The following is a 19,873-nucleotide window of genomic DNA, read 5'->3' on the forward strand; positions in this document are numbered from 1 at the left end:
AGTAAGTGTTAGAAGTACAAATAATAAATTTTAACAAATTTGTTAAATTTTAACAAATAAGTTTTAGTGAGAATTGGGGGACTAGTGGGAGGTTATAGAAGTCACGTCTGATCTCCTCCCATGTAACAGATAACTCACCAAAAGTAATCAAAGTTCAGTATGGGAGAAAAGTTCAGTATGGGGCATGAAAAAAACAGGAGGAAAAAGGTATACGTTTTTGTAAAGCCATTTGCTGCCTCTAACATCTAAATTGCCTCCTCCGCCAGTCCAAGGGTACATTCTGTACCTTGTTCTTTGAGAGAACTCCTACAAAGACCCGCGCTGTGAATCTTTACATGGGAGAAACTGGAATTTATGTAATCGTGGTTTCATTTTTGCTGTTTAGACAACCTGCCTCCTGTGTTCCAGGCCCCCTCCAGCCAGCTGCTGACATTTATTGGTGAGAATTTTGTTTACCAGTTAATAGCAGCGGATCCGGAAGGGTCAGCTGTGCTATTCATCTTAGAGGCTGGGCCGCAGGATGCCAGGCTCTCTCCCGCTGGCCTTCTCATCTGGAAAGTTGATTCAGAAGAAATGCAGACCTTTGAATTCACCGTGGCGGATGAATGCAACGCACAGAGCAGATACTCGATTGAGGTAAGGAAACGAACACTTTAAAGGGAAAACAAAACAAACCTGTTTATCATGTCAGCGCTTTGGTGCAATTGTCATTATAGCTAATCATTTGTTACTGTCTTGAAAACTAAGACTTCAGCTATTTCCTCATAACTGTATATTACCCAGCACTGCAATAATGATCAATTAATGGAATAAATATCTCCGAGAACATAGAAACTATATATACAAGGAACAAGAAAGAGTGCTATTGATTGCTGTTTGAAAGAACACTCTTGCAGAGCCTTTTAATGGTTCATTAATCTGCTTTAAAATTCACATTCTGCATTTGGATTGCAGAAAAAAGCATGTAACATAAAAGACCAAGTTTTAGCTATAAAAGGAAAATTATAACTCATTCTCAATGATATTTTTAGAGGGTGTCTTGCTCTTATGTCATTACTCCATGCTTGAAGTTTCTTGGCAGAGCTTGTGCATTGCTTTGTCTTTATTGTATAGCTTAACATTAATCCTGCGATAGGATGAGCTAATAAAGTGGGATGCAGAGTCTTGACACAAGAACAGTTTTGTGAAGAAAAGGTTTTTTTCCTAAAGATTCCAGTTTTTGCTCATTCAAACCACTATCGTCAAAAATACCAATCTGCTGAACCTACACAGCAAAGGGGAAACTGGTGTCTAGATACGGTTTTAAATGGAAACATCTCAAACAAGACCTATGTTTAACTAGGTGAGTTAATAGAGAGGTCTGAATCTGTTGAAATGCTGTTCTTGTACATATGTAAAATAAAACTATGGTCCTCTCTTCCCTGAGGACCAGCTAAGGAATTCCACAATCATGCTCCTGCCTGGGAGCCATCTGTGATGTGAAACAGTAAGGAGGGCAGGCAGGCGAAGAGAAAGGATTTTTCATTTCTTCTTGGAAGAATAAGGAACAAATTCTGCCCTCAGATACTATGTAAAAACTGCTGTTATAGCAACTAGGATTTTTTTGTCTTAAAAGAAGTTAGAATGTGCCCCTAAATGATAAAAAAAAAAAATCCCTTCAAAGTCAAGCTTTCAGTCAAATAAGAATGCTGAGTATGAGACCTTCTATCTAGACAAAGGAAATTGGTTAGAAATAAGTTTTCATAATACTAGAAAACATGTTTGCACTGCAAATCTACCCTTCCTAAAGGGTAACAATGCACCTCTCAGCTGTAATTATTTGGAGGAATCTTACCACACCTCCCTGTTGCCTTCCTCAGGTTGGAGTGAAGCCCTGCAGCTGCCTCAATGGTGGGACATGTGTTACCAATATTAAATTCCCTCCAGGCCTTGGTGAATACCTCTGCTTATGTCCGAATGGATTTGATGGAGAATTTTGCCAGGAAGATATTAATGACTGCAAATCAAACCCCTGCGGCAGCGGGACATGCGTGGACGGTGTGGATAGCTACTTTTGTAAATGTCCCCCTGGTCTGGGAGGTAACGCCTCACTGTTTCCATCTCTGATTTAACTAGAGGTTTATTGTGCTGCAGGGTTTGTTGAGTGCAGCATGACCACAAGCATCTGCCAAATGGACTACAGAAGCCTCCTCTTCTGCTCTCGTGGCTTAGCTTTAGACAGACAGAAAATGTGCAAAATCAGCTACCTAATTATCCATGCTCAAGGAAGGAAAAATGACCTGAAACTCTGTGGTCCTGAGATGATCACTTAAGGAGGCCATGAACCTCCCTGATCTCAGTTTCCACCTGCTTATTTCCCATGGATTTGTCCATCCCTGAGACGAGCTAGGAGAAGGCTTAGTGGAAGAGAGAAAAGGCAAAGATCCAGGACCCTTTTGCACTCCACAGGATTTTACTAAATTAAGCCAATGAAAGAACCGGCAATGAATGATTTTTCTAGGTCTAGGAAGGAGAAGTAGATATGGAAAACATGCAAAAATAAATCATCCTTTAGTCCCACTTGAAGCTTCGTTAAATTTAAGCATTAGAAAACCACAAACCCATTAGGGTGTCAGGCATGCTGATGGAACAAATCTGACTTTTTAAACAGTTCAGGGCAGGCCACAATATGATTTTACGAGATGCAGGGAAGAGGGAGGATCACTGCACCAAAAAAGGTTCTTTTAGAACAGCAGAATGGAAAACATGGAGAGGAGAGGAACGAAATGCAGGGAGGCCAAAGAGGTGGATGCAAGACACACAGTGCAAACAGGAAAACTTGAAATGTGGGGAGAAAGAGAAGCATCTAATAGGCAATATAAAAGAGGAGAGAACATGTTGGTACCTATCATGCAACTTATAGTCGGCTTCACTGCAACGAGGACATCTGTGAATGATTCACACACGTGAAAAAGTACTTGTGACAGCATGCGGACGACGACTCCCCCGTGCTCTGCAGGCTGGAACCAGCAGAGCCAGCCTCTCTGCTGAATTAAGCTTCTGGAGTCTGGCAGAGCTGAGTCACTGTTGGGTCTCACAGAGTGCCTACCACCTCCTCCAAGCTGGGAACCGCGCTCCAGCTGTGCGTAACACCACTCGCTTCCAACACAACAGAGTTTCACATTGGCCTAAGCACGCCTGCTCCTGGAGTTTCACGGGTGTTGTCATCTTTTCATTTGCAGTTCAGCTCTTCAGGAGGTACAAGGCAAATCTGAACATACAGGACTTGACCAGGATTTCTAAACCTGGCTCTTGCTTAGCTTTGCAAACACAGGGCCATGGAAAATAACGGTCACGGGAAAGTAAAGACATTGTGTTGCTACCCATTCTTGTCAAATTGGTCTCCTGCAAATTAAAGGTGCTAACAGAAATGATGTTAGAGTATCTCTTGGATCAGAACCATTTCAAAAGCAGAGTAAGAAATAAACACCTTAAGGTGAGCTCGGATTTCAGTCCTTGGACCTGTCAAAAACCCTACTCTGTTCACGTATGAAAGCATAAATGAATTAATGAGACCCGTAACATTGGCTGCTGTGCAGTGCTATAGGTTTGAAAAATCCAGTAGAAGTAACATCAAATTCACCTAATTATTACTGCAGTGGATCTGCCCCTGTTGTGCGATCATCACCAGTTTCCCACTGCTGCCCTTCTCACTTTCTGCGGTGTTGCACATAGACGGGGTGAAATCAAGCTCTCTTATTCCACGTAAAATAGTCTGCCATAATTACGATGCATTGTTTATAAATTCACACGGAGCGTACTCTGAAATGCGGTTCTCATTCTTACACAAACAGTAACGAATGAAATATCCAACGCTTGAAAATAACACACTTGAAAGCAACATACAGCTGGCTCTAGAGACAAGGACACAGGACACCTTGGTGGCCGGAGAAACACAGTCTTCCTGAACCCTTAATTCTTGCCAGGTTAAATAAATGCCTGTTGTTTTAGCTGTACTTCCATTGCCAAAAAACGCTAAAACACAAGTAACAACAGAAAAAAAAAACAGATATGATTGAGTGAAACAGGAATACATCTCAAAGTTTTAATAGCAGGTGAAAAATTATAAGCAAGTGGAGCTGAAAGCCAGCTGGGAAGTAGATGATTTTACTTCAGGGCAGGTTCTGTGACAACAATAAAAGCTCATCCATGATGCTGTGTTTATGTCTCAATTCCCCAGAAAACCATCAATAATCTAATGAGAAGGCAATGCTATACTGCTCGCGTGACAGCACCACTTCACCGTCAAATCTTTACAAATGATAGTGAACAGGTAGAAGAAACGAAAAGTTAACTCTTTTGCGAGCTTTCCAAACACCATTGCAAGAGAAGCAGCAGCACAGGGAGCACGGCGTGTTGCTAATTCAAACAATTCAAGTGCCTCAGTGCCTCTCAGGCCATGTGAGGGTATAACGTAGGAATGGGAACAAGGCAGGGAGAGAAGCCATAGGAAAATATGGGAGAAGGATTACTCCAAAATTATTACTACTTTAAATTTCTGCAGAGACTTATACATGTTCACCTCGTTGAGTGTTCAAAGCTCATTCGTTTTTCTTCTACAGTGTTAACAATATAACAAAAATTCCTGTTGTTTCTTCTTTTGGCCACTGAAAGTAAGAACATCACCTACATCAGAACAGAAGAAAACCTTACCGTATCTCAATCACAAAACCATTCTTTCTTTCCCCATGGGAAACGGCAGACCTGGTCACCCGGGACATGGAGAAGGCTGAGGTACTCAATGACTTTTTTGCCTCAGTCTTCACTGTCAAGTGCTCTAGCCACACTGCCCAAGTCGCAGAAGGCAAAGGCAGGGACTGGGAGAATGAGGTATCACCCACTGTGGGAGAAGACCATGTTCAAGACCATCTGAGGAACCTGAAGGTGCACAAGTTAATGGGATCTGGTGAGATTCATCCGAGCGTCCTGAATGAACTGGCAGATGAAGTTGCTAAGACACTATCCATCATATCTGAGAAGGCATGGCAGCCTGGTGAAGTTCCCACTGCCTGGAAAAGGGGAAACATAACCCCCATTTTTCAAAAAGGGAAAAAAGAAAGACCTAGGGAACTCAGGCCACTCAGTCTCACATCTGTGTCCAGCAAGATTATGGAACAGATCCTCCTGGAAACTATACTAAGGTACGTGGAAAATAAGGAGGTGATGGCCAACATGGCTTCGCTAAAGGCAAATCGTGTCTGACAAATCTGGTGGCCTTCTATGACGGGGTTACAGCATTGGTGGATAAGGGAAGAGTAGCTGACATCACCTACCTGGATGTGTGCAAAGCATTTGACACTGTCCCACACAACATCCTGGTCTGTAAATAGGAGAGACATGGATTTGGTGGATGGACCACTCAGTGGATAAGGAATTGGCTGGATGGTTGCAGTCAAAGAGTTGCAGTCAACGGCTTGATGTCCAAGTGGCGACTGATGACAAGTGGTGTTCCTCAGTGGTCGGTATTGGGACTGGTGCTGTTTAATATCTTGGTCGGCAACATGGACGGTGTGATTGAGTGCACCCTCAGCAAGTTTGCTGGCAACATCAAGCTGTGTGGAGCAGTCAACACACTGGAGGGAAGGGATGCCATCCAGAGGGAACTGGACAGGCTTGAGAGGTGGGGCTGTGCAAACCTCAAGAAGTTCAACCAGGCCAAATGCAAGGTCCTGCACATGGGTTGGGGCAATCCCGAGCACAAATCCAGGCTGGGTAGAGAATGGATTAAGAGCAGCCCTGAAGAGAAGGACTTCGGGGTGTTGGTGGTTGAGAAGCTCAACATGAGCCAGCAACGTGTGCTCACAGACAGAAAGCCACCCGCATCCTGGGCTGAATCAAAAGAAGTGTGGCAAGCAGGGTGAGGGAGGTGATTCTGCCCCTCTACTCTGCTCTGCTGAGACCCCACCTGCAGTACTGAGTCCAGGTTTGGAGTCCTCAGCACAAGAAGGACAAGGACAAGGACAAGTCCAGAGGAGGCCACAAGGCAGATCAGAGGGATGGTGCACTCTCCTATGAGGACAGGTTGAGAGAGTTGGGGTTGTTCAGCCTGGACAAGAGAAGGCTGTGAGGAGACCTTATAGTGGCCTACCAGTACTTAAAGGGGGCCTACAGGAAAGCTGGGGAGGGACTCTTGATCAGGAAGTGTAGTGATAGGATGAGGGGTAATGGCTTTAAACTGAAATAGGGTAGATTTAGATTAGATATTAGGAAGAAATTCACTACTGGTGAGACACTGGAACAGGTTGCCCAGAGAAGCTGTGGCTGCCCCATCCCTGGAGGTGTTCAAGGCCAGGCTGGATGGGGCTTGGAGCAACGTGGTCTAGTGGGAGGTGTCCCTGCCCAGGGCAGTGGTTTGGAACCAGATGATCTTTAAGTTCCCTTCCAGCTCTAACCATTCTATGATTCTGTGTACCATCCATTAATATAAAATTGGGGCAGGGGGGAAGACAGAATTATAATTTCATTTTACTTTTCATGAAACTGTAAAAAAACCCCAAGATTCGTTCATGGTGTATTATAACCACAGAGTCCCTAAATGAGATTGCCTGCTCCTTTAGAGGCAACTTTGTGTGAACACAGTCAAAAAGCCTTTCTCTGCATCTGTAGGTGGTCAGCTACTCTTGAGGCATAAAAGGACTTTATCTTCTCAGCCAGTTTCCCATGCCGGGATGGAGAAACAGATATTTCAACCTTGCAACCTGTAGATCTTTTATTCCTATTATCTTTATTTGTCATGTAGCAGTGCCAAGAGAATTGAGACTCCCTCGTGTTGCAGTGCACCGGAGGTCGCGCAAACAGAATAATTGACACGTCCTGTTGCAGACAGTTTTCTCTCCATTTCTGCTGGTTCTTTAGCAACTTTCAGACAAGTTTCAGACTTTGCAAACATTTGTCCTCAGGCTCAGCTGAATTGTCATTTATGCCCAAATTGATTAGATACTGTTTAAAATCAAATCCCTCTGAGTGAAATGAAGTGCTTGCATAGTTCCACCTTTACTTCACAAGAATCAGTCAAGTGACTGAATTTTGAAATTTAGCTTTTTATTTATGGTGTTCCTTTGCTTTTTGTAATTCCCTCATCTTTGAGATTTTAAAGCCAGCACTTTGCGGCAAAAATAGAGTGTGTAGGAGGGAGGAGAGGGGACAGGGGGAGAAGTGGCTGTTGTTACTGAAACTGGGGACTTCCTTCCTGCTTTCATTGACTGTGGTATCATGTTTAATCTTTATATGATACTCAGAGAAAGAAAATAATTATTAATCTAATCAGAGGGTAACTCATTCAATATTTTCCAAAATGTGATGTCTAAATAATTTCCCAAAGCATCATCAGAAAGCAGTATCGGAGAAAAGCAACCTGATGCTACGAATGTGCTAATTAAATTATACAATAGAAATAGTAATCCAAGACGTTAACAAGGGAGGAAACAAAGTAAGTTAAAGCTCTGTGACACTATGTGGTGTCTGACTTAAATGAAAGAACCAAGAAGCAAGCAAAACCAGAACAACATACCTTGAGATGGCACCAAAAAAGGGACACGGCTTTTGCACTGCCCTTCATTTTTTTCCCACAAGACAAAGCAGGCATGAGAAGGTGTCACTAGCTTTTTTAGGCAGCTCAATCAATAGAGACTTCAATTTGAGATTTTTACATGGAGATGTATTTTGAACTTGAAAGGAGTAGTGGGAGCTACCTGAAATGCTGAAGCAATGACAGATTATGTTGTAGAAGGTGAATAGTATTGCTCTGATTTTACCATCCTGTAACTGGTAGAGTCATAGAATCGTAGAATTGTTTAGGTTGGAAAAGGCCTTTAAAATCATTGAGTCCAGCCACTAACCCAGCACTGCCAAGTCCACCACTAAACCATGTCCCTAATTCATTCCACTGAGACAAATTTATTTTCTGAAGAAAAAAATACTGCTTTATCCTTAGAGCTGCTTTCATAATAAAGCTGAATATCTGGTATGGAGCAAGCCTTTCTGTACCTTGTGGTATGTCTTGAAGCAGGTACCTGGACTCTCCAGAAGGTGTCCCAATCTCCTTGGGTATTCCCACAAGGGACAAAGGGCATGACTTAATAGACACGATATGGGCTAGTTTACGACCTGCTGTCAGGGCTGCATATTCTGGTAACGAGTGAGAGCCCAGCAAGTTTCTCTCAAGTGCACAGAGATCGCATCACGTATACCTGAAGCCTGAGGGAGTTTTTAACAACATTATATGTGATTACTCTGCATCATTTGCTGTTCAGATAGATAGTAATTTTAACTTTTGGGTCACCTTCCCCTATAGGTACCCATTAAATCATCCAGAGTTGTGAATTTGAATATCAGTTACGTCAAGGGACTTTTAAAACCTTATTTCCAAAATCAGCAATAGTCAAGACACACTGTTTTGGGTTCAGATCCTATAGCAGCTTATCCTCTGTACACCAGCACTGTGGCTCAGAGACATTTTCGGAAGGTATCTTCAAATTTTAATTTTAAATAGAAAAAATTGTTTTTTTAAAAATAAATCTGGTCATTTTGTAAGGTTTACCTTCAGCCAGAGTCTATCAGGCTGGTTCACAATAAGCCGCTATGTGAGGTTCACGTAGAAATGAAAAGCACAACAGGTCAGTACCTGGCTCTTCATATCCTAAAGCCAAAATGGTGACATTCATTGGCTTCTTCAGTAAATGACAAAGATCTCACCTAAAAAAGCCAACAAAAGCAGCAACAAAGATGTGAAATGCAGGGGAAATAATTTATTTAACGTGCACGGTTTCCTACAAGCAGTAGCCTCGAGTTCAGCACTTCTGGTGCCAGCAACAACAGTAATAAACAGCGTGATAAAAGCAAGTTTAAGTGAGACAGTGGGGAATTTGGCTCTAACATGAGTGACATACCCTGTAATGAGTTACAGCTGAGACGTAAGCCTTAGTCGGCTTCAACACTTGAGCTGAGGAATAAACAGGGGATCTTTCCTGATTATTAACCTCCCCTTTGTTTTGCCACAGGGCTTGCTTGTCAGGAAGACAGGAATGAATGTGAAGAGAGTTTTTGTTTTCCTGGAGTGTCCTGTATGAATACCTTCGGATCGTATGCATGCGGAATTTGCCCCAGTGGGATGGAGGGAAATGGTAGAATTTGCAAATGTAAGTGTTTTGCATGATTTATTTTAATAGATGGGGGGAAAAATGGGTTCAATTCTACTATTATTATCCTTAATTGAGTACTTTTGCTACTTGCTTCAGGTACAGACCTTTAAAGATACAAAGCAGACTATTGTCATGTTATATTAATATGGATAATTGCAAATTGGTCTCTGTTTGCTATTCTTCACTGCAGTTTAGTTTCATTTTGATTAGAACAAACACCATAGCATACAAAAAAGTATTTTCCAGATGCCAGCTAGGTAATTTCCCAAGGACTTTCCCCATGTTCTCCATGATCTCACTCCTAAATATACCATCCACTAACAAGTACCTGGGGAGAACCCCCAGGATTACTTTTGTTTTGGGCGAATGCTGTGTAAGCAGGATGTAAGATAAGAGGAACAAGGTCCGTGTGTAAATCCTTCACATCCCTTCACCTCTGTTTCCAAGGTGGGCTTTCATTAGAGGATGCAGTCCACAGCTGCTGAGCTCATGCTTGGTGTAAAGTCATGCCACAGGTCCCACCTAGTGAAGGAAATGGCTAGGAACAATTTTACACTTGCTCATTATTCGCTTTTGGGGCAACAGACTCTTTAGTAGGGAGGCTACAGTGACTTTGTACTCTGCTGAGACCTCCCCAGTGCGTGGGATGCAACCAACTCACAGGCTGCTTGTTTCAGTCATATACACACAAATCTTCCCCAAACATACCATTTGGTTGGCCAGAAGGAGAGAAAACAACGCGTGAAGCGTTTCATGTTTGGGTTTTTTTTGTTTGTTGGTGTTTCCAAAGAAATACGAGAAGTAAAAGATACAGATATTAGCTGTGAAGATGTTAACTTTTCCTCATACTGACTACCAAAAAGAAAAAAAACCAAACCTGATATAGAAAGACTCGGTTGTAACTGCATGACCCTGGCACCAGCAGGACTGCCTTTGCCAAGTTTACCAAATATCCCTTCAATCATGTTGCCAAATGTCTGTACAGAATGGGGGTTTATTTGCTGTATTATTTGGCCACATTTTTTATTTCAAAGTGATTTTGCATCTGTTTCACTACAGCAGATTTTTGTAGCTAGTTTGACCAATAAAAAAAGGATATACAAAATAATGCCTCTTTTTTTTGAAATACATCAGAAAAGTAATTTCCTCCTTTGCATTTTTTTAATTACAGAAAAATTGATCTATTTCCAAAATGCACATTTATTATAAGGAATCAACATGATTCCCCCCAAAATAGGACAGAAGTCATTCTTTGCGGTTCTGTTACACAGGATTAATGTGCCTACTCATACTTCCCTTGCTGAAGCAAATATAAAGGTTTCTGGGAGGAAGGACGAGAAAACTGAAGTAACTTTATAGCTGTTAGAGTGGGCTATAGCTCATACCATTATTTAATATGTATAAAGAGTCATAGTCTCAGGCTTTATTAAGAGCACAGAACAGCCAAGAGGCCCAGGGCAGGGTTGTTCAGCTCACAACATATATCCACGTAGACTTTACAATCCCTAATTCATTCAAAAATCTATCTTAAAATTATGCAGAAACCAATATTTTTTAGAGTCTCCACCAATCAATTTTCCTCTTTACATCTACGTACACCTTGTACAGGCCCAAAGTTTGCAGCTGAACTGCCTGAAGCCAAGAAAAATGCATAACGTAGTTTCAGAAAGAAGCTTTCAAGGAGAGGCAGGAATTGCACAGAGCAAGGGTCCCAGTGTGTGGTGTAACATCTTCACCCAAATAACAATGCCATCTAATACATGGGGACCCGTGGCCCTCTTACTGCCCTTAGCTCAATAAAAGATCACTGTGCATATTAAGTATATCTCCCAGATAAGCAAAGTTCAGTGAATTTGGGCACAGTAATTTTTTCTGTGTTTGTGTTGAAGCTTTGCTGCGTGTCAGCAGCTGACTCACCTGATTTGCCTTTATTTGCTTGATGGTGGGCTTCCAGAATAAACTTATGTCAGGTTATCTGATTTGCTCTTCCTGTTGCTTTTTATCATCAATCACAGCTAAGCTCTAACACCTTGTTTCCTTGTCTCCTTGCTTTCTTTTCACAGCTGTGCTTGCTGCTGACGTTACAAAAGCTTCAAGCAACGAAAAAGGCAAAGGCAAAGGTGATTTGAACAAGACAGAGGATAAGCAGCTACTTCAGCCCTTAGAGGCAAAGGATTCTCCTGTAATTAAGAATTTTAACATCAGTGATAGACAGGGTAGGTATACAAGGATGCGAAATCTTTTCCCATTGCTGCAGCTTACATATTCAGAAATCATACATTTTACCATCATAACAGTAAAGATAAAGTAGCTGTTTATAATACATCATAGAAAGCTAGAGTTAAAAATCAAAAACACCCTCGATACATCAGACCGGGCTGCTGCTAAACAATTTTACATGGGAAGAGAGCCATTGCAGCAACAGCAATCAGAGTGGTCAGGCTCAACTAGAAATCACATCGCTACTGAGGTAGAGCAAAGTCACTCCAAATCTCAGTGATCAATGGAAAGCAAGACGATAAGAACGACAGCTTATGCCAAATTGCCATTGCCAAGTGACACTGACATTTTATTTCAGTGCTTGACAGGCAGCCACTGAATTAAGACTGAGTTTTGAGCATAAGATCAACTCGTGAAGTATGAACTTGGCTGTGGCAGCCACTTACCCCAGACGTGGAGCGCTACAGCAGGATGTGCACCCACATGATGCTTAAGCTGGCCCAGTTCTATAGGGTATTCCATTTTTAGTTGATTTTCTAGTGAAAGCAGGGAGTAGAAGCATTGAGACTGGACACGTGTGTTGTGTAGGGGCATATGTAAAAGAAATGCCTCTTACAGGCAACCGTTATAATGCTGGTGCAAGAATAACGTTGAAAATACCTGAGAATCATGACGGAGACCGCACTGGAGGCAATTAAGAAAGATCTACAACCATCATTAAGATTTTATTCATCATCTGTTCTCTATCTTGATGCTACTAAATACTTCACAGGCAGTTCATATACACTCGCTATTCAGTGATATCATAATTGATAAAATAGTATATACTACCGGAGTGTTAAATTTTGCACGTAGTTCTGAGATAATTAAAATAGTCTCCTGTCATATAAGGTTTGACACATTAAGGATGATTTCTAGATCAGAAACGTATGTAATTGACAGTGTATTTTTAAAGGTATGGTATATGTGCTGTAAGGTTTGATGATTACCTTCTAATTATAAAAGACAAAAGGATGTCAAATAATACAGTTTCTTACTCAGTTAATCTTTCACTTATGCTGAAAATTACAGTTTCTATATCATCCATGATAAATGCCAAACAACTTTGAGTAATAAGCTTGAGAACATGTAATTAGAGGACTAATAAATCTTGCTTTAATGAGAAACAGCTGTTCTGTTACACTGTGCCTACAGGACATTCTCATGTTTGGCTCAAGCTTTGGGAACATTCTGCATTAATTAGATTTTAAAAGAATAAAAGCAGTTATAAAGCTGTAGTCGGGCTCAGGCAGTCACGGCTTAATTTTATATATGCATTTGATTTGAGAAGTTATAAATAAAAATGCTTGAACTCCCTTCTTTTTTAGGCCATGCAGCACCACTGTCACATATCACTACCTGTGCCAACAGGCCGTGTTTTCCCGGAGTGTTATGTTTTGATCGGAAACCCCCTTACGTCGGGTATGTCTGCGGCCGATGTCCAGCAGAGTTTTTTGGAAATGGTCGAATCTGTACCAAAGTCCCCAGACCAGGTAGAAATTTCTAATTTCTAGAATTTTAAAAAGGTTTTGCATACAAAGGCTGTGGGAAAACATGAACTAGTATGGCATTAAAATACAATGTACTTTATAATCGAACACTGAAGGCTTTTTTTCTTGCGCTCTTACCTGATGAGCAGCTACCAGGTCTTATTTCAGGACTACCTGGCTCCCTGAGTTGAAATTCAATAGATTATCCACTTCATTTGCCACTAGGGAGAATTCTTCACAACAGGACTTCCTAGGCTGTATGAATCACCACATCTGTATTTCTGCCACAGCACTGGCACAGGATTTCAAAACATGTTTCCTCCTCGGTAAGATCCGAAAATGACACATGCCAGTATCATTCCGCGTTCCTCCTTTCCTAATTCTTTTGCTGCAAGGCATCTGTTCTCCAAGGTGACCTGTGAAGATGATGATAGACAAAGTGTCATGTAAGAACAACTATACCAACAACTAAAGGCAACAGATAATTAACACATTTCAATAGTATCGTTCGTACCCTGAGCAATAATCTACCTCAGGGGACTCCGTAGCTCAGCTCGTCCCATTAATCTCTGAGGACTGATCATTAGAAGAGGTCTTCTGCTGTGATAAAAGAAAAGTTGGGTCCTGACCTCAGGCAGAAAGTGGCAATAGCATAGCAACCGCTCATCAGTCATCCGCTCCTGCTTTCCCTCAATGAAATTCTCATAACTCAATGTATGGTTCTCTAGGGACAGTCTGGATTGTTGTGCCCTTTTTATGCGCAGTGAGTTGCCAAGAGAACTCATGTTTATTCTTTAATAGCAATACCTACTGCCTTAGATTCCCTGGTATTTTTCTAAATCTTCTTCTTAAGTATTCAAGACAGACTGGCTTGAAACCTGTCAAATTGTTCCCCAACCTCCTACGCTTGACAAACCCACCTTAACTCCCCATTCTGTATCCAAAACAATGACTGTTACCTTAGTGTTGTATTTTAATGCACACTATCAAAGTGGAAGCAATTTTACTGCTTAGTGTAGGTATCATCCAGTCTCTTTGAACTATAAATCGATTTTAGCCAGTTCACTGAATCTAAAGGTCAAAAAATAAACCAAACATTTTTCTTTCTCTAGCAATGACTATGTACAATGAGTTTTTCAGAGTCACTATGTCAGCTATTGACTCTTCTATAACTTGGTGAAGCTGTAAAAGCAGTTGAGAAAACAAAACAAAACAAAATAAATAATTGTGCATATAAACAAGCTAACATTTCTGTTATTGCCCAAAGCTGCACCTTGTCGTTAATGGGGTAATCATAGAATCATAGACCCCAAAGGTCATTTAAATGCTCTTGAGTAGAACATATAGTCTACAGCTGTAGATATCGTCACAGTAAATCAGACACACTTACATTGTGCTTATATAAACATTAACCAATAAATTTGTGTATGTTCTAAAAAGGGAAGCGTAGACGGTAGTTGCCATTTACTGTGATTCATACCTGTCATACACAACTCCAGGCAAGATTTAAAAAATATCCCAAGTATCAGGATCTGAAGCTAATACGTGCTCCTTTCAAAAGCAAGCTGTATATCACAAGCCGGTGGGTTCTTTTTCTTTTTCCTCTCGAATACGCAAACTGAGCCTGGGTCTTCATGATGCGAATGTGGCCACTTGAGCACTTCGGGGAGGGAATGAAGAGGAATTACTTTTTTGTCCTATCAGAACCTTACATTCACTCATGCGAATTATATCACAATATAAACGATGAGAATCTTGTGTCTCAAGGTTAAACGAGAGCAGTCATTTGTTTTAATATTTAGAAATGAAAGCGATTGCTGCAGCTGTGCGAGTGTCCTAATTTATGACCAAAACGATGGGTTTAACTTCCTTTCCCATGTGCTTTGCTAGTTCAAGCAGAAGTACTGTATAGCATTGATGATTAAAAGATATCAGACAAAAAAGAATTAACTTTCAATTCAATTTATGTATAGTTACGGATTATGATTATTGTGAAATCCTCCCTGTTAGAATAATAGCTGCTCTCCCCTGTAAGTCGTGGTATCAGTCTTCAAATGGAACAGAACAAATCCTCTTCAGCTCGCTACAGTGCTTGTGAAGGTGCTGAGATTATGTGCCACTTCTTTCCAACTCCAGTAATTTTAATCTAAAAATACTCTTGCTAATCCCTATTTTGTACTTTTATTGGCTGCTTTTGACATGAAGTTATACTCAATTGTTGTGATTTAAGGATTAAGGGATAAGTATTTTTTCATACAGAAACCGCAAAAATTTACCCAACTGCCTTTGTAGACCACCGAGGAGAAAAAAGATGCCAGAAGAAAACTGTTTCCTAAAACAGTGTTTGATGAGCTGTACCCAAAAGTCCTTCAACTCTGATTTATAATCAACAAAGTAGCATTTCCTCAGCATTGATATGTGATTGGTATTAACCTTTTGATGTGCTTGACTATGTAACTCCACAAATAAGTTCCTGAGCTCTGTTTACCTGCTCTGCCAACAATGCAGGGCCTCCTCCTGTTCTCACTTAGGTCTTTTACCTGGTTTATATCAGTAGTTTGTACCAGTTTAAATCAACCAGACTTGGTTGTAATTGTTTTTGAAGGACATCGGATTAGTCTTAAGGAAAAACATCACCAGTAACGGAGTTGGTATGGAGTTTCATGTATGTAAAGGGAAATTATTATTTTTAAAAGTACGTTCTCTTATAAGAAACAAAAAACTATTTCTCTCCCTTCAACATCCATAAAGCAGGTATCTTACATTTTTTAAAAAAATTACTAGTGGGATCAAAAGTCCCTTAATTTTACTGGCATTGAATAAAGAGGAAAGTCTAAGGAATTTTAAATCTGTCCAGGCTTCACTGGGCACATTTCACAGTCGTATAAAATATCTGTTACTTTTTTGTTACAAGAGGCAGATCTCTTAAATCAAGCCATGCAGTATCATTGGTCATATTCTTGGCACAAAGTAAATTAATATATCCTAATGGGGGATGCTGGTGATGTTACTGCATGTTGCAATATTAGTTCTCGTCAGACGCTGCCGGTATTTCTCTGGACTGGTTTCATCACTCACAGTCACAGAGATACCCATCTGTTTGCACTTTCTTTAGCAGGTTAGAGAGGTTGGTGTCATCACAAAAGATTTATTTTTTTCCTATTAGTAAATCAGCAATTTTACTGGACAAAGCGTAGCCACATCCATCACCGATAACAGATTGTTTGCTCAGAGCCAGCGCTTACTGCCTCTCCTGGTTTAGGGAGCCGGAGATCAAGGGACAGGATTATTTTATGATCTCTGTAATCGAGTTCTGCTTCTCCATCCTGAACACCACTGCTAGCTCTCCTGCCATAGCAGTTAATTTGCAGTATTGTAGACATTTGGCACTTGATATACTTTTGTACGTGCCAGCTGTTTTTTAAGTTTTTGTACTCTATATTTTACACTATTCCGGTATCTGCACTCTGCTTCTGAATTAACTTTGATTTTACATCAGAGAGACCTCTGTGACCTTCTCATTTGCACCACCATCAGATCAACATCAAGGTGCAGATTTAAAAGGAGAACAAAATGTTTTGAATTAAAGGAATGTGTGTTTAAACACACAGTGCTCAGTCTAACACCAGAGGAACATATTAGTCTTAAGTTTTACATTCTTAACTTTTAACTTTGAAATCGCTGCTGTCATTATTAGCGCTCATCATTGATCACTGCCCATGAAAAATAAATAAGTCCAGTAAGAGCTTTGGTCACCAACCGGAGGCTTCACCTCTGGAGCTAACTGCAGGAGTAGGGACCTCTTGCTGCCTGGAACCAATCAAATGATTTTGCTTCAAGAGATGGCTGAAGAACATAATGGACTCCTTTCATCTCTTATCTAACAGAATTGATGAATTTGCATTAACAAGATCAAGGCCCAGATTCCAGTCTCTCTTACAGCAGTGTAAATCATAAGCGATTCCATTAAACGACTAGCGTTACCCTAATGGAGTGAGCCGAGCACTGTTCCTGGAAGACACATCTTAAAACCTGTTGAGGTAGGCACATCACACACAGAACTTTTAAATTAGAAATCTGTATGTACCAATAGGTATAGATAAAGCTCACACACTTTTCAGCATTCAGCGGGTGCTTTGTAACGAGTAATCAACGGGTCTTGACTTGGCTTATGCCATGAGTTACAAGGCTCGCTTGAAGGCAGGAATATTTTGATGCTGCAGTCCTTAGCTGTGAGGTTATCCGAGATCCTTGCAAAGAAGGCGTAACACAAATACAGAACAAATAGTAAATAACACTCTGACTTGCTTCTCTGTGGTAACAGCCCTCAGCTATTCTTGTGGGCTCCAAAACTGGGAAGCGTTGCATCTCAATGCCACGGCTTCCAGCTCCAAGCTCTGACTCAGGCCGCTGAAATTCTGCCCACAATTCATCTTGGAGTTTGTGGTGGAGTTTGTGGTGTGGATCTCTTTTGTAAGCTATGTTTCAGTGTTTCTAGTGTGCGTATTTCAGGAAAAAATGAACATTTTTTCAGACTGACCAGTTATGATGTAATGATGTCTCCTTCGAGGGCTACATGATGAAATGGCAACTGAAGTGGGGTTAGAAATGCCACACAAAGACATTCCATAAAAATTTGGACTCACGAAAGACACAGTTTTGCAAATGGCATACCAGTAATCTTCGCACGAGGCCAGGATCAGCCTGGCGTGCTGGACATAAGCTGTGACCCTTTCCTGCCCTCTGAGTGTGTAATTGCCACTGAAAATCCACTCCCGTACCTGTCAAGATAGAAAGGGAATTGGAGAGTCGTTCTGATGGCTTTCTCCTCCTTAGGGATACCTAATAAAATATTAAGTATTTTTAGAAAAATATCAACACAGGGCTGTACGGTATATGCTATGACCCAAACATAACAACTACAGTAGGCACGGTGGGAAGAATATGTTTAGATAATTTAAAAGATAAACGGTTTCCAGCTTCACTGATCCATACACTCTGTCAATCCAGAATTTGTTAAGTGCTTCCAATAGAGATGATATATTTAGGAAATGATGTAGCTCAGCAATAGAAGACCAATGAAGCCCAAGCCATAAAACCACTAGGGAAGAGGACTCAGCTATATGCCATGAATAATATTTACATTCAATCAGAACATCAAGTACAGATTACACTTCTCTCCTACCAAGAATGTGCCACCTTTTGCTTAAGCAATCACTGTGCCATCATGACTTTTAAGTGATAATAACAACTCAGTCTCCAACAAATAATCTACGGAGGACACAAGCCCTGTAGTTTTTTAACATTGACAGAACAGAGAGCTAGATTATCTCCTTTTAAAATTTCCAAGCTCATTTAATCATCTAGCTATAATAGCACACAGCTTTTAAAGCGAGCCAACCCTGCTCCCACAAATTTGATAAGATTGCTGTTTTGTTAAATGCACTTAGAAGTCCTTTAAAACTGTAAGTAACTCATACTGGACCAATATCCTGGCCTCATTAAAGCAACACGAGTTTTGCCACTAACTGCAAAAGCCCAGCAGGAGTTGAAGAAAAAGGATTCATAAGCAATACACAGCACAGCACAGTACAGGGAGTAAAAATAGGTGTGAAATACACAGACTCATTGTTGCTCAGGACAAATTTAGGACTAGTTCCTTAACATCCTGCTGTTGTTGATGAACAGGTACCTACAGATGTAGTGGCACTCGTTTCACTGATCTTGCTTGCAGAAACAGGTGATAGTCATGGCCAATCCATGTGAATTTTGCCCCATATATTACATGTCTAGAGCTGGTTAATTTCTGAAGGGACAGAGCAACATCCCATAGCTAACGCAACCCAGCTGATGCTCTGGCATGCAGGAGAGAATGATCTCTCATGCTGATACTTTCTTAGACTAAGAATTTCATAGAACCATAGAATAGCCCAGGTTGAAGGGACCTCGAAAGATCATCTCGTCCAACCTTTGATTTCTCCAAGAGAATTTATCTCACAATATTATGACAAAAATACAAAAGACTTTTGTTCTGATTAAATTTCTATAGGACACAGTGGGGCAGAACTGCACACTGGAGGGCATCGCCAGAGCTCCCTGGTCTATAAGAAGTGTGACAGCTGATAATCTTTTATATTACTGAAAAGTAAAAGTTCTCACTAAGAGTTTCTCCATGTTAACGCACGTTGCTTTATGGTAGTTATGGAATATTGTCTTAAAAATCTCAGACTTGAATCAAGCTATTGGTTCATGAAATTTTAAATTCTTCTGAAGCTAATGTAATACCTCAGAGGAAAGGTAATCCTTAAGCCTTCTTCCTTCCTTCTCCCTCAAATGCCCCTGGTTAGTTCGTAACTTCCCCTTTATATTTGTTTGAATGCAAAAAATGAGACCTATTATCTTCTTCACAGCTGTTTACGTCACAGTGTTGAATCCCTGAGTGACCTCAGCTTGCTTCAAAATTCTTGCTCCATGAAAAACAATAATTTCCATAATACATCCTCAGAGCCTAAGAGAGGAAAAGATTAAACACAACACTGTTGCTAGCTGAAGTGCAACTATCAAATGTCTCTACTTGCTCATCCTAATATTCTTTCAAAGGGAGAAACACAAGCATTATAAAGGAAGCAAGTCTTACGACATGACTGTCCCCAATGTGTTACCATAGAATTCAAAGGGCAGAAGTCAGTTTTGCCAAGAGCTGACGCCTACGTTTACTAAAGCAGTGAGCTGTAGCTAAGTAGCCATACTTCAGGAACTGTAGCATTCAGAGTGTAGGCGGTTCAGACGGAAGATAAGCTTCAAATCCCGTACTAATGCTGCTTAGCTTGCATTTAGGGATGCCGACCCCTCTTCTAAACCGCAGCCTGAACTCAATGCACCTTGTTCCTACTCTTTATGCACAGCTAAATGGACACACCGTTTATCAGCGCTCACCTGCCGACA

At 40.9% G+C, this 19,873-nt stretch overlaps 1 protein-coding gene across 1 annotated transcript in view; it reads left to right on the top strand.

Annotated features, from left to right (window-relative positions):
• The window catches only part of LOC134518457 (von Willebrand factor D and EGF domain-containing protein-like), a 187,161-nt gene that overhangs the window by 112,033 nt on the left and 55,255 nt on the right, over positions 1-19,873 (top strand). The window contains exons 16-20 of the mRNA XM_063341290.1: positions 386-636; positions 1,860-2,079; positions 9,039-9,176; positions 11,243-11,395; positions 12,767-12,931. Coding sequence (XP_063197360.1) covers positions 386-636; positions 1,860-2,079; positions 9,039-9,176; positions 11,243-11,395; positions 12,767-12,931 — 927 coding nt within the window. The remainder of the gene's footprint in view (positions 1-385; positions 637-1,859; positions 2,080-9,038; positions 9,177-11,242; positions 11,396-12,766; positions 12,932-19,873) is intronic.

The sequence above is a fragment of the Chroicocephalus ridibundus genome, chromosome 7, assembly GCF_963924245.1.
Source record: "Chroicocephalus ridibundus chromosome 7, bChrRid1.1, whole genome shotgun sequence".
Taxonomy (NCBI): Eukaryota; Metazoa; Chordata; class Aves; order Charadriiformes; family Laridae; genus Chroicocephalus; species Chroicocephalus ridibundus.